Here is a 13,582-nt window from a genome sequence, read left to right on the forward strand (position 1 = left end):
AGCTTTTCTTGCGGTTTATTTAACGTAGTGTATTAACTGTTATAAATGTAAAGTAATGTCCTTCCATAGATACTCGCCTCAATAGTTCAACACCACATGACAGTTATCCTCTCAATAGATGCCAGTAAGGCAATTCAAGCTCTTGGCTTTATCAAACGATAGGCTAAAGAATTGGATGACCCTTACACACTAATTACTTTATACATCCTGTTCGTCCGATCTGAGAATAGGTCTTGTGTGGTCTCTCAAAAATCTCTGAAGGCACAGAAAAAGCCGCCAAAAGGTTGCGGTTTCCGTTTCAGTTTCAGTTTCCGTGTGCACACAAAAAAATAAAATATATTTATAGATATATATAAATATTATATTAAATGTAAATCGCGCTCTTATTAGAAAGTACTCAAAAAAGAAAGTAAAGGCATTGACCCGCGCAAAATGTACGATGACGACGGTAGCGCCGGGCCAAGCAGCTACACGCGTGCTGGCAAAAGAGAAAAAGAAGCAAAAAAATCATGTCTGCAAGACAAAGAAAAGGCTTCTCGCTGGCAAATGGAGAAATGCGAAAAAAAATAGTTGGGCAATAGTTCGCGAATAGATTAGACAAAGTGAGTCGCATTGCGCAAGTGCGTCGGAAAAATATAAAACCCAAAAACATAACCAAAACTTCAATTAGACTTGAGTCACAAGGCCCAAGTGCCTCGGAAAAAATAGTATAACACCAAAATAGTAACCAGTTCGAAAAAAGTAAACGCGAGTGAAGCAATCCAAAGTGCTATATTAACTTTGGCAACCTTTGCCGTTACGTGTTCGCTAAGCGAATGCAGAAAAAAAATTAAGAACCAACTTCAGCTCGGATGTGGCTGAGAATGGGTTCCCGCACCACATCATTACAACTACGACCAACATTCAAGCCGCCATATCCGCAACTCTCACAGTAGCAGCAACCGCCGATACTACAAAGAATAAAACTATCATCCAACATAAAACGACCCAGCATCACTCAGCAGATCTCCAAGTGCAACATTCTAATCTACAACTTTATCCGACACACATACCACAACATACACCCAGTAGCAGCGCAGCAGGCAAATCAAACATGAATAATTGGTTTAATTATAACCCACCTTTGATAAGTTAACACGCCTCGCCAAAAGAAATTTGCAATTTGTAACCCTATAAGCTATAAAAAAATCAAATTCCAAAAGGTGAACGGCAAATAAGCAAGAAAAAGGAAAAAAAATAAAATTATAATAAATATAACATCCTAGTTCTAATTAATTATAGTCATCATAATTGGAAAAAAAAGAACATTTTTTTTATGTTAAGCAAATTTATAAATTTTTTTTTTGGCATGCCAAAAAATATATAGAAATAGAAATATTATAAATTTATCCACAGCTAGATAACGTCCATCCTCGCATCGCTGAGCTCAACGAGGAGGAATTCAATTGAAATGCTATAAGTTAATTCCAAGAAATAATTTAATCTAAATCCTTAAGCCTATACAATTGCATGAATTCTATTTCTATATATGCGTATGTGTAAAGCTGTTTATTTATATTAAATACAAATTCACAAATGCCTCCCTTTTTAATTCATATAATTTTTGACCGTAATTAATAATTTATTTATTAATAAAAAAAATTTTTTCTAAATTTTATAAATGCCAATGCAAAATTTACACTTATTTATAAAATATTTTTAGAATCATTTTTTTTTTATTGTGAAAAAGGAAATTATTAAATTTAATCCTGAAATCTAAAATCATGAATTAATAGTTTATTCATTGTTGGAGTGATGTTGTATGTGAATAGTCTATTGTCAGGGTAGTTTGAGCTGTGCATATTTGCACATGACCGTTAGTGTTGAGTATGTCCGATTAATTTAAGCACGCGAAATTTTAATAAGATATTAATTAAGCGTCTCAGTGGCATTAAATTTTTCCCACCCCATATTGCCGACAACTAATGAGCCGGCACGCTTAAGTCCATGCAGCCAGCACCATTTTTCTTGCTGCTAAAATCCTATCTACACAGGCGTCTATTCTATGTTGGATGCGAATGGGGTGAGTCTGAGATCTATGAAGTTAGCGCCGGAGTCCCAAAGGGAAGCGTCTTCCCATATTGCCTGTGTTAGAAAGAGAAGACCTCGTTACTGCAACATATGCCGACGACACAGCATTTTTAGCCACTTCAACTGATTACGCAGAAGCATCAGCAATTCTGCAGCTACAACTAACAAAACTGGAGCCATGGCTACAAAGAAGGAATATTGTCATTAACGAAGGCAAGTCAGCTCACATGACTTTCGCAACTCGGCCAAAGTATTACCCGGAGGTTCGACTGAATGGCACTATACTGCCTACTGTCGATAAAGTTAAATATCTCGGCAAAAAGAAAACAGCTTAGTCTAAAATTTCGCCAGATGAGATGGCTGCTGGGCTATAGATCACAGCTGAGCCTTACAAATAAAGATTCCAAAACATCACTCTTCGCAAACTTGTGAAGGCACCCTACTATGTCAAAAACAAAGTGATCCACAATGACCTTGGAGTTCGCACCGTAACCAAAGAGGTTAAAAGGCATAGCCTGAAATACCAGGAGAGACTGGATCGACACGCTAACCCAGTGGCAGTTAATCTTCTTGACAACAGCCAGCATCGTAGACGTCTGAAAAGGCATCACCCTCTAGACCTTCCCTTTAGACCACCCAAGGAGTGGTAGTCATGACTGCAAAAACTCAGTAAATATGTAAATAGCCATATAACTTACTTATTATCTTTAATTAGATAGATTGCAAGTAAAATAAAAAATAAAAACAAAGAAAAAACAATTTTTTAATTCCAATGGCACGTCTTGTTTCATCTGCTGTGAATTCGCAACTGACAACTTAAATGTACGCAAAGCATAGGAGAAAATGCATACATGTGCACATACCCATATGCAAATAGAATTTCGTCAGAATTCTAATGAAGAGTCTTCCATAAGAATGCCTTAGGCAAGTGCTTAGAGAGATGAACTTAGTGAGCATGCACAAAGAGAGCGCGAGCTTATTAGCGCAGTGCCGAATGCAAGCGCAAAGAGAGCGCGTGAGCTTCTTCTGCGGTAATCAGAGCCGAATTGAGAGATTACGCTAGATCAGCTGTTCTTAGCTGAGGAGTTAGGTTTGCCGGCCTTGCATTACCAAACACAGCCAAATATATTAAAGCTTTTAAGCTTGTATAGGGGTGGACTTTTAAACTAGCAGACACTCTCGCCGGTACACTTAAGAGGAAAGTTCGAGTGTACTGACTAGAAGTAACAGCATAATCGTACGATGACGACGTTTCATGCTGGCGCCACGCACTCGTTTCCTATGTCTAGCGTTAGACAAGAGAATGCAGCCATAGTCTGGCTAGACCAAGCGAAAGCTTTCGCTTAGCAACAGCGAGCTCCGATTGAGTTTGCACTATTAATTAATTTACGTAGCTTTAAGGTACTAATGTAAAAAAGCCCAATGTTAAAGTGAGACACGAATATGTTTTCAACAGGCATGTCAATTGTAGCTTTTGGCTTGTCCATGCAAGTTTGTATATGTATGTATGTAAATTCTCTTTTAACAGCCATACATTCATGCATCGCTGAGCTCAACGACGGGAAGGAGTAACAAATAAAGTGAAGTAAGTTTATCAAAAAAAAAATTAATATTAAATTAATAAGGCTTTAAGCCTATAAGCATATACTTTTATATCTGTGTATGCGTGTGTCCAAGCCCGAGTAAATTCGTTCAATAACACACATTTTTTTGTCTTGCCGATGTTAAAAAACTATACATTTTTCTAATTTTCAATCTCAATTTTCAAACTTCAGTCTCACCCAAAAATACACCTCATTGTAATTGTTAAAGATTACATTTTTTCTGTTTAAAACTGAAATTATTAAGTAATTTTTTATACGGAAATACATAATTATGTATTAATACATAATAATACAAATACATAATTATGTTGGAGTCATGTTGTCCGCAGATAGTCTTATGATGTCCGTCGGTGGCTGTAGATATCTGTCGGTGTTAACGGTGTCCGATTAATTAAAAAGCACGCGAATCTTAATAAGTGTCACAGTGCCAATGAAAAGGTTTTTCCCACCCCAAATTGCCGACAATAATTGAGCCGGAGCCAGCGTGTGCGCCTCTGACTGACGCTACCCAGATCAGCTCGCCTAAACTAGTAGGTTACATACTACAGTTTGACTTGCGACTACTGAAAGTTAATCAAAAATATAATTCGTGACCACTCTTCAATGTCGCAGGTTAATGAACATAGCTATTGAAAAATTCCAAAGTTATCCTACATTCCATTTAACAAACGGCAAAAGTACACCTATTTGTGAGTCAAAAAGAGCAGTACGAATTAATTAGGAATTAGTAGTAGAAGAGAGAAGGCTACGTCATGATCGGGAAGCCACTGCCGGACATGTTGAAGCAAGATGTAAGGCTTGAGTTTGGTGTGCTGCATCAGGTGGCATTTGAACAGTTGAAGGCTGCATTAGTAAATAATCTAGAGCAGAAGCTTTATAATCCTAAGCTTGAGACCAATTCAGACAGATGCGTCAAAATATGATTACGGGAACGTGTTATTGCAAAAGGAATTTGAAGATAGTTTATTTCATCCAGTTCAATCACATCTCTTATGATCATGCCTTAGATTAATTGATGTGAGGAAAACTATGATTCATTTGGTGAAGTGGAGTGTTTAAGTTTTGGGCCTTCGATTTAAAATTGTAACCTGACTGCAACGCATTTACTATGACGATGAAATGAAAGCGATATGCCTTTAAGAGTAGCGCGCTCGGTTTTGTATATGTACGCCTAAGAAGTTAGATGAGTGGTCAGAACCATTGTAGAGGACAAGGGTTAGAAAGTTACATTTTGTATAAAGACCCCAATAGAGAGCTTATTGTTGGTCCATCGTAAATGCAAATTGAAATTATTATGCTATTATTTTTATTATGCCTACTAGAAGTACAGTTTGTATGTTGCTTACAACCCAAGCTAGTGTTTTTGGGAAGCCGCTAAGACCCATCACTGACAGGGGAGCTTCTCTTGCAGCGCATCCTTTTAGAGAGTACTGTGAGGAGCAACACATTCAGCATATGGTGATGCCGCGAGGTTGAAAGGGTGCACAAGATTGTAGTGCCAAAGCTAGCAAAGTTTCAGGATTCAACCAGTTTTTTATGTGCGTCTGGCAGAAGACCCAGAGGATTGCTTACTAATCAATCGTTTTACGAGAAGCTACCTGAAGGCGATGCAGGTGTGTACTAAAGCTCGCGATAGCATTAGGCAGTTAGAAAACAAGAGGCAGTTTGAAACAAAAAGGGGACATACCAAGTCAATGATTTAGTTGCAATCATGCGTATGCAGTATGGCGCAGGCTTTTGGCCTAAAAGGAAAGTATTTTGCGCCAAATTCATATTAAGTCACATTTCATATAATAATTATTATGAAAAATGAGTACAAAACAATACATAATAATCAATAAATATTATAAACAAGAAAAATAAGAATCTTAAAATAAAAAGATACTCGTTTAAGGTGATTCCCTCGTATAAGATAAAATTGTTTTATATATTTCATTTCACAATAAATTGAATATTTTGTTATACTTCCAATTTTTACACGCAACGTAAATTACACACACACACACATTAAGCCACAGTCGTTATAGCTACCAAATAGGTATATAGAGATAAATGCAAGCATATAACTAGAAAAACACTAAGAGATAGCAATTCAAATGCCAAAGCACTCACGGCCTAGGGAACTTTGTTAAACTTAAGCAGGCACTCATAGAGTGTTAAATGTCTAGTCTCCGGCATAAGCATAAAGACCAGGAGACCAAAAGCAAAACTCAAACCACCCAAGGTGAAAAAGAACACTGAGTCTCTCAAGCTGTGCAAAAAGGCTGCAGCTATCAGACCCGATTGCAGAAGCTGCTCGCAGATCAAAATAACAGCAAAGTACCTGGCCTTGTCAGTAACGCCAAAGGCTTCGCCCGTGTAGACAAATGCCGGCACTGCCACGCCGCCAGCAACAATTAGTTCAAAGAGTAGCATAAGCAAGGCTATGGCCTGTAGATTTATGTCATCATAGGTCTTCTTGGCTGACTCCAGGTGCTCGAAAACGCCGCCAATCATAACAATCAGAATGCCAGCGACAAACAACGACAGTGAGCAGAGCTTTCGACGTCCTTGCCAGTCCACAAGCAAAGCTCCACCCACGCTGCCCACAAAGCCACAGCATGCCAGCCAGTACAGGCAGTTCATATCGCACTCCAGGCCATGCCAGCTGACCAGCAGAAAGGCGCGATTGAACTCCAACGACATGGCCAGGGCCACAAAGCCGCGCAGCAGTAGCAGCTTAAACAGCGGTACCAAGCGGCGCAAGAAGCGCTGACAGCCGGATTCCGGAGATGCCTGCTGCGCAAACAGTTCCCAATTACGGGCATTGTGCAGCTGTCGGCAATCCTCGCGCAAGCGCAGTAACTCCGTGCCAGATTGCGAATTACCATGCAGTTGCTTAAGCGTATCCACCATATCCCTATCCTGGCGCAGCAGCAGCAGCGGCGACTCCAAGCGATGACCCAGCGACAACACAACGGCCGCCAAGCCCAAGCAGCCCAATATGAGGCCATGCATCTGATCAATATGCATGCTATGACCTCGCTCCAGCGGCTCCAGCTTATACCAGAGGCGCGTGTAGAACAGCTGCACACAGACGCCCAGCCAGAGGAAGACACGCTCACAGCTCAGCAGCATGCCCCGTATGGACTTGTGTGCCACCTCGCCGCCAGTTACCGCTGCCTGCAGTTGGGTTAGGCCATAGGCAGCACCCACGCTGAAGCTGCTGTAGCAGGCTGCGTTGAAGTGTCGAGGCAGTGTCAAGCTCATAATACCCGCAGCCAACAGCAGTAGTCCACTGGAAGTCTGCAATTATAGATTACCAGAGACATAGATTGTTAATTAGTGTATCAGTTATATGCCTAGATAAGCTGCTAATGTATGCGCTCTCACTTACGTAGGCTATGTTTTTGCTGACGTGCTGGACAAAGAAGGCCGCCAGCAGTGCGCCAAAGGCGACGCCAAAGAACCAGCTCACCATCAGATTGTGCGTGCTGTAGTCATTTAGCAGTTTGCCCGCCGGCGTGTCGAAGATTGACCAGGCCAAGCGCATGCCACTGGCCACAAAGACGGCCGAGGCTAAATTAATAAACATACATGTTAGTTTTGGTAATTGGTAAAATGCTTAACGTTGAGCTTTACCCGCGGACATTGCCTGAAACTGCTGGCGATATCGCCATATGAGACGCAGCCAGCTTAGTTTGCTCTCCTCTTCAATGGTCGGCAACATGGGCATTGTTTGCTTAACTCACAGGCACTCACTTAAGTGTGCCAATCTATAACTACAGTTCTAATCAACGTATCTACAGTAGTCAACACACAATTAAATTTATTGCTGTCTTTATTATTAATTTATTTATTTGCAGCGTTTTTCGTTGGAACTTTTCACTTGTTCGTGCGCATTTTCGTTTGCGTGTATCCGTATCATTTTCACACACTTTAGAGGCATAAATATTTATATTTTTATGAATTCATATATGTACATATATTTTTTATGCTTTTCGACTGAATCTCTCACTAGTTGAGGCAGTTGTTGTTTGCCTGACAGCCCGATTGACTCTGTCGTCTCTGATAAACGAAAAGCTAAAATTCATAAAGTGCTTGAGTGCTTGCAGGCGATAAGATAAAAAAAAAAACAAATACAAACACAAACAAATAAATATATTGCAAAGTTTTTTTCTCGCGATTCCCTATCAATATCATATATGTAGCTGTATATGTCGTAAATAAATTAATTAAATGTGAATAGTGGTACGCAGAGGTACGCAAAGTGGACAACAAACCCAATAAACTTTTGCGACGCCAGACTATGGAAACCAAACCATGATAAGTCGGTCAATGGTAACCCTAAAGTCGGATATGTGAGATTTATTGCTTTTTAAAATAGGGGGTTCCCACAAAAATTAATATAGGGTGCTTAATATTTTTTTAATTTCTAAGAGCTATATACAATTTTGTAAACGCTAAGATAAAATTTATTTGTATAGTTTGTGTATCTATTTATTTTTGTTTATTTTTATATCTATTATGCGATTTTAACTATCTTATATAGGTTTACCAGAAAAAAATCAGCTGCTAGGTTCGCCACCGATGAAGGTAAAGCATAAACTAAAGTGCGACAGCCGGCTGAATCCGAACAAAAAGTCCGATGCAGTCGACATACGGGAGCCGGTTACATATTTTACCTTCTAAAAAAAAATAAAAGTTTCAAAATAAACTTCATATAAATGAATTCAAAATTAACTCAATGAAACACCTATCACATTAATAGTTTTATCAATCTCTGCACTCGCTAGGTCGATGCCCTTAGCTTGTCGTTATATTTGAATTTCAGCAAACATTAATAACGAACAAAACGAAAGTGATGATCGGAAATGACACAGCCGAAGGTTGAAAGGCCACGTACCAAATTTTGCTTCACTGATGTTTGTATAGGCATTAAGAATTTTATTTCTGTACATTTCTGCACCGTGTACTTACAGGATCAATCGAAAGTGCGAGCAGCGCGTGAGAACACCAAAGCCGACGGCGCAGTTTAATAGCCGCAGTCTACCCCAGCCTTAGAATAAATGTATTGTAAATACTAGTATATAAATTCGTAAATTATTTATTGAAATTCCATAATGAATTTTTGCATGCTATTTGTCATTTGCAATTGACAATTGTATAAGCCTATAGTCTTAAAATTATTTTTTATCAAAGCAATTGACTATTGTGACGTTGACTCATTAATGTCCAAAAACCAAATTTTACAGGAGAGCGTTTATAATGGTTTATTTCTGGTGTAGCCTTAAGGAGTAAATCATTGTATCTTTATAACTATAGAGAACATCATTCTAATATTTATCCAGATTATAAGAGATAGGATTTAGAACATGTTTGCATTATAATCTCAATTTCAATAAAAAGCGACATACGATACTTTCGCGGAAATGCGTCGATATGTAGGTATCTTAACACTAAGTGATAGAAAGTCTTTTATGTTGCCTACTTTTAGGCTGAATCACGAAAAGTCACGAAACCTTAGCTGTGCCTGCCGCAGCGTCATAAACTTGGTCTCCGGTAAGTACCAATGACTAAAGAGAAAGCCCAGCAGCATAAATATGCCCAGTCCATAGAAGAATACAGTATTGACATGCACGCTGAAATCGACGCTACAGATTGCCAGTTGTACGCCCAGCTCCATAATATAAACCATGGCAATGCAAATACGTTTTACAGGCAGGGGAAAGGCTTCAGCTAAATATGTTGAGCTGGGCGCAAAGCCCACGCCAGCAAAGAACTGAAACATAAGCAACAGCCAAAGCGCCACCTTCAAGTCGAACTGCTTCGGAAGATCCTCGTTGGGAAAGCGACTGGCCAGTCCTACGCACGTGCCGCCGGCGATCATAAAGCCTAAGAGTTGCGGTAGTTTGCGTCCAAGCGTATCCAGCACAATGGCACCGCTTGCGCTACCCGCCAAACGAAGCAGCCCAAACAGCACATAAGGACCTGTGTTTAAGCCATAAACGCTGATGCTGGTGAGCGTGAGTGTAACACTGACCAACATGCTGGCGCTCATTGCGTAAAGAACGCGCAACAGGGTGATACGCAACAAGGCGGGCAAGGCCTGGCACCAAGCATCAGCTAAGCTCAAATGCGCATTGTGTTCCACATAGGAGCTATGCTCCGTTAGCTGTTCATTGGTTTCCAAGGTAACAGCTCTGGGATACTGCAAGCGTATCAACGCATCAATGGCCTGTTCCTCGTCGCCTTGCTGTAGTAGCTGCACCGGCGACTCCACGCTGAAGATTGTAGCCAGCGCCAAGGCAATCCCACCATAAAGAGCACATAGTACGCCCTGTATCTGGTCGATGGAGAGATCATTTTCATTGCTCCAGCTAACGCTAAGGACAATCTGCATAAAGATGCCCAAGCTGCAGCACATTTGCTCCGTGGCAGATGCAATGCTGCCTCGTTTATAGCACACAGCCAATTCGCCAGCCATGGCCAGTGTTGTGGGCAGCACCAAGCCATTCGCTATGCCATTGAGATAACGTGCCGCGAACAAAGCCTGTACGTTCAGCTGTTGGGAGCTCAAAATAATGCCGCCAATGATCACCAGCATGCAGCTCAATTGCTGTTGGGCACAAAAAAATAAAGTAAGTAAATTAAATTCAATTAAGTTTCAGCATAAACTCTTACCATTAACAGCTTGTAGCTCAGTTGACGGGCTATTAGCAAACTCAGCAGGGTGCCCACTATGGCGGCTATAAACCAACAGCTACGCAAATGCCAGCATATGAGCATCTCATCGCCTAGACTGTCAAAGCCTGTACTCCAGGCAATGTTCATGCCACCTGATAGAAAGATAAGCGCCGCTACACAGTTTGGAGTAAGAGTAGCCAAAACACAATGTTAGTTAGTTGGTTTTAGTCTTTGAAATCTTATCAGTTTAAACTGATTTGCAATTATCAGCAAATATTTTTGGGTAATAACAGCAGCTTTTTACTTGTTAGCACGGTTGCCACTTGAAAAAATGTTAAATGTTTCAACAAAAATTTCCATTTTTGTAATCTATGTTGAATTTTAATTGTCTAAGCAACGGTAATCAAGAAGCATGTCAAAATAAAGAGTTCCAAGTGTTTATCTGCTTAGAAGCTTGTTGTGGAACAAAATATGTTTTCTTTTTTCAATTACAATTGATTTTCATTTAAAATTGAAAACGGAAGACAAAATTTAGAATATTCTTGTTTTTAGACGAAGTAAGAAACTATTTTTACTGCCTTCGAATTTAATATAAATCGCCCATATATACAATTCAAGTTATACACAGCATTGAATAACAAGTGTTCATGATAAGGCAATAAAACAACAATACGCAATATAATTCTTTGTAAATGTAAAATATTATTTTACGCACTTACCAGCCCCTAAAGCATTTGCTTGTGGCCGATTGCGCAGATCTCGCATACAACAGCTTGTTGGTTGTTGGTAGAGCAACTGTTGGCGTTGTGGCATTGCTGACAATATGCGCGGCTCCTGATTTGGCTCGGGCAGCGGTGAATAACCCACCGTTGTCTGTGACACAGTGCGTTGATATATATTAACCGTTGCCATAATTGAATACTGCCTACTGGCTCCTGGCTGCGTGGAGAGTGCGTCCACTTTGGTCGAATAGCGACGAAATACTGCAAGAAGTGATACCGTTAACACGCTGAGCAACATGTGGAATTGGTTGGACAGTATTTGGGTTTATCCATCAGTGCACGAATCTTATCGCATTTCGATTGATAAACGCATACGCAGCAGGCAGCGCTATCGCTTTGAGCAGTATTTGTTTTTGGTTTTGCTAGGCAAAGATAGATCGAAGTAAATGAACATATGTTAGCGCTTGTCTACCTGACGTGGGTTAGATAGAAAATATATAGATAGCTTATCAATGCCATATTTCACACACTCTTTAAACTATTTGTTTATTTACTTTGAGCTAATGAGTCAGACCAACCCCACACACACACACACACATACACACAAATGAGGAAACACTGATTTTATTCGTTGTGCTTGAGATATTGTTTGTGCTTTTATTAAAATTAAACTAAATTGATGTTTTTTTAAAAGTTAACAACAGCCCTTAGAAAATCTAACCTGCGCCTCACGCAATGTTAGATGCTTCGTTTCCGGCAGCCACCAAATGGAAACAATAAATACAAAAACACTTAAGCCTCCTATAACATAGAAAAAATCATAGGTGGGAGTGCAGCTAGCTACAATTATGAATGTTATCATTTCAGCCATAAAGATGAAGCTTATAAAATACTGCTTGACACGCCGCGGAAAAGCCTCGCCCAGGTAGGCGGAGCAACCGCTGAAGGCCAGGCCCACGAAAAACTGAAAGACGCACATCAGCACATTCAAGCCTTCAAAACTTGGATAGCCAGGCAGACGCGCGGCCAAGCCAAATGCAACTCCTGCGCTGGCAATCAAACCTATAAGCGTTAACTTCTTGCGTCCCAGCAGGTCCATAAGCGAACTGCTGAAGAAATTGCCCAGTAATCGGCAGCTCGCAAATACCACAGGCACCCACTCCGGATAAGAATTGACAGCCCAGAAGTCGGGACTGTTGATGTACCAGAGCACATAGTGCATGAAAGTGCTAATTGAAAGTGCATTGAGCACGCGTAGTAATCCGATTTTGATAAATGTGGGCAACGCCTGCGCACAGCTCTGCTCGATGCTCAAGGCCTCATTGTCGCTTATGTAAAGCTTGTGCTCACTCAGCTGTGCTTGGGTATTGGTGGTAACTAAAAACGGTCGTTGCAGCCGTCGGAGCGCATCCACAGCTTGTTGCTCATTGCGGTAGATCAGCAAATGCACAGGCGATTCAATGATCAAGAGTGCCGCAAACCAGCCGCCAATAAAGCCAAAGACTGCAGTCAGTACGCCGCGAATCAATTCCGGATTGCTGCCATTTGTGGCCGAGCAAATAACGACTTGTAAAAAGATGCCCAGATTAAAGCTGAGCAAGTCCGTCGAGGCGCACAGCTTGCCCCGCATATAGGACACCGACACCTCAGACGCCAGCGTCAACGTGGGTGCAAATAGCAAGCCATTGGCAATGCCATTCAAATAATGACTAGCGGTAATGGCGGCAAAGTCCACCTCCGTACTGGACAACACTATGCCGCTGACGAGCACCAGTAAAGCAGTAACCAACTAAAAAAAATAAATATTTTCATTGCCGTTCAGTTCAAGCAATAACAAAACATACTCACTGTAGTGGCCTTCTTGGGTATCACTTTGGGCAGCAAGCTGCTGATCACAGCACCAATGGTAGCGCCTATAAACCAAGAGATGGCTACATTTGTGGATACACCGAAACGGTTATAGCGCATGCTGCGAAAGCCCACACTCCAGGCAATGCTCATGCCTCCCGTAATAAAGATAAGCGTGGCTAAACAATAGTACAATGAAATGTTAAAGAACGTGATTGCTAAATCCACTAGTGAAACTCACTTACCCGCACTGAGTGCATTCATTTGTGGTTGATTTCTGTGTGCGCGTGTGATGCAGCCTACGGGTCGTTCCTCGACGGGCACTGGCTGCGCCGGCAGCGGTGTAAAGTTCTGTGTCGGTGGTGCATAGGTAGGTGGTGCATAACTTGGCTGCACATATCCTGGCTGGACATATCCTGGCTGAACATAGTCTGCTTGTGCGAATGCTGGTGGCGCGTAAGTTGCTTCCACATAGCCTGGTGGTGCGTACTGCTGTGCTGGTGGTGCGGGTGGTGCTGAGCTAAAGCCATATGGAGGTGGCTCTGGTGCAAAATGCTTATCGTTTTGCATGTTTCGCTTTAACAAACTTTACTATTTCTCCACTTCAACACCAATATTCGCTTGTGTTTGACGGACAACTAAACGTTCTTTGTATAATACACATATTTTTTA

The 13,582-nt window shown here is 41.0% G+C and overlaps 3 protein-coding genes across 4 annotated transcripts; all 3 read right to left on the bottom strand.

The window, feature by feature from the left end:
• Positions 1 to 5,572: 5,572 nt before the first annotated feature.
• On the bottom strand, positions 5,573 to 7,715 carry LOC108598759. The gene is made up of 3 exons (XM_017985495.1): positions 7,296 to 7,715; positions 7,051 to 7,232; positions 5,573 to 6,959 (listed from the first exon to the last, which is right to left on the bottom strand). The coding sequence occupies exons 1-3, from the start codon at positions 7,387 to 7,389 to the stop codon at positions 5,790 to 5,792; spliced, it is 1,446 nt and encodes a 481-aa protein (XP_017840984.1). The 5' UTR covers positions 7,390 to 7,715; the 3' UTR covers positions 5,573 to 5,789.
• A 1,185-nt stretch (positions 7,716 to 8,900) lies between these two features.
• LOC108598875 lies at positions 8,901 to 11,335 on the bottom strand. Its single transcript, XM_017985635.2, has 3 exons — positions 11,060 to 11,335; positions 10,338 to 10,513; positions 8,901 to 10,272 (listed from the first exon to the last, which is right to left on the bottom strand). The coding sequence occupies exons 1-3, from the start codon at positions 11,250 to 11,252 to the stop codon at positions 9,157 to 9,159; spliced, it is 1,485 nt and encodes a 494-aa protein (XP_017841124.1). The 5' UTR covers positions 11,253 to 11,335; the 3' UTR covers positions 8,901 to 9,156.
• Positions 11,336 to 11,697: 362 nt separating this feature from the next.
• On the bottom strand, positions 11,698 to 13,538 carry LOC108598825 (galactose-proton symporter-like). Of its 2 annotated transcripts, none has more exons than XM_017985575.2 (3): positions 13,156 to 13,538; positions 12,911 to 13,089; positions 11,698 to 12,851 (listed from the first exon to the last, which is right to left on the bottom strand). In XM_017985575.2, the coding sequence occupies exons 1-3, from the start codon at positions 13,478 to 13,480 to the stop codon at positions 11,757 to 11,759; spliced, it is 1,599 nt and encodes a 532-aa protein (XP_017841064.2). In that variant the 5' UTR covers positions 13,481 to 13,538; the 3' UTR covers positions 11,698 to 11,756. The 2 variants fall into 2 exon arrangements, with proteins under 2 accessions (XP_017841064.2, XP_017841065.1); XM_017985576.2 differs by having other exon boundaries at positions 12,679 to 12,851; positions 12,907 to 13,089.
• Between the last annotated feature and the right edge of the window lie 44 nt (positions 13,539 to 13,582).

The sequence above is a fragment of the Drosophila busckii genome, chromosome 3L (genome assembly GCF_011750605.1).
Source record: "Drosophila busckii strain San Diego stock center, stock number 13000-0081.31 chromosome 3L, ASM1175060v1, whole genome shotgun sequence".
NCBI lineage: Eukaryota > Metazoa > Arthropoda > Insecta > Diptera > Drosophilidae > Drosophila > Drosophila busckii.

What these genes read in the sequence shown, in the direction of transcription:
- LOC108598759 (XM_017985495.1), bottom strand. Translation starts at nt 7,389, where the DNA reads ATGCCCATGTTGCCGACCATTGAAGAGGAGAGCAAACTAAGCTGGCTG. An exon ending in GTTTCAGGCAATGTCCGCGG is followed by an intron (nt 7,233 to 7,295) that starts GTAAAGCTCAAC and finishes TTATTAATTTAG; the next exon opens with CCTCGGCCGTCTTTGTGGCC. An exon ending in TCAGCAAAAACATAGCCTAC is followed by an intron (nt 6,960 to 7,050) that starts GTAAGTGAGAGC and finishes CTATAATTGCAG; the next exon opens with ACTTCCAGTGGACTACTGCT.
- LOC108598875 (XM_017985635.2), bottom strand. Translation starts at nt 11,252, where the DNA reads ATGGCAACGGTTAATATATATCAACGCACTGTGTCACAGACAACGGTG. An exon ending in AGCAAATGCTTTAGGGGCTG is followed by an intron (nt 10,514 to 11,059) that starts GTAAGTGCGTAA and finishes CAAACTGTGTAG; the next exon opens with CGGCGCTTATCTTTCTATCA. An exon ending in TGAGCTACAAGCTGTTAATG is followed by an intron (nt 10,273 to 10,337) that starts GTAAGAGTTTAT and finishes TGTGCCCAACAG; the next exon opens with CAATTGAGCTGCATGCTGGT.
- LOC108598825 (XM_017985575.2), bottom strand. Translation starts at nt 13,480, where the DNA reads ATGCAAAACGATAAGCATTTTGCACCAGAGCCACCTCCATATGGCTTT. An exon ending in AATGAATGCACTCAGTGCGG is followed by an intron (nt 13,090 to 13,155) that starts GTAAGTGAGTTT and finishes ACTATTGTTTAG; the next exon opens with CCACGCTTATCTTTATTACG. An exon ending in TACCCAAGAAGGCCACTACA is followed by an intron (nt 12,852 to 12,910) that starts GTGAGTATGTTT and finishes TATTTTTTTTAG; the next exon opens with TTGGTTACTGCTTTACTGGT.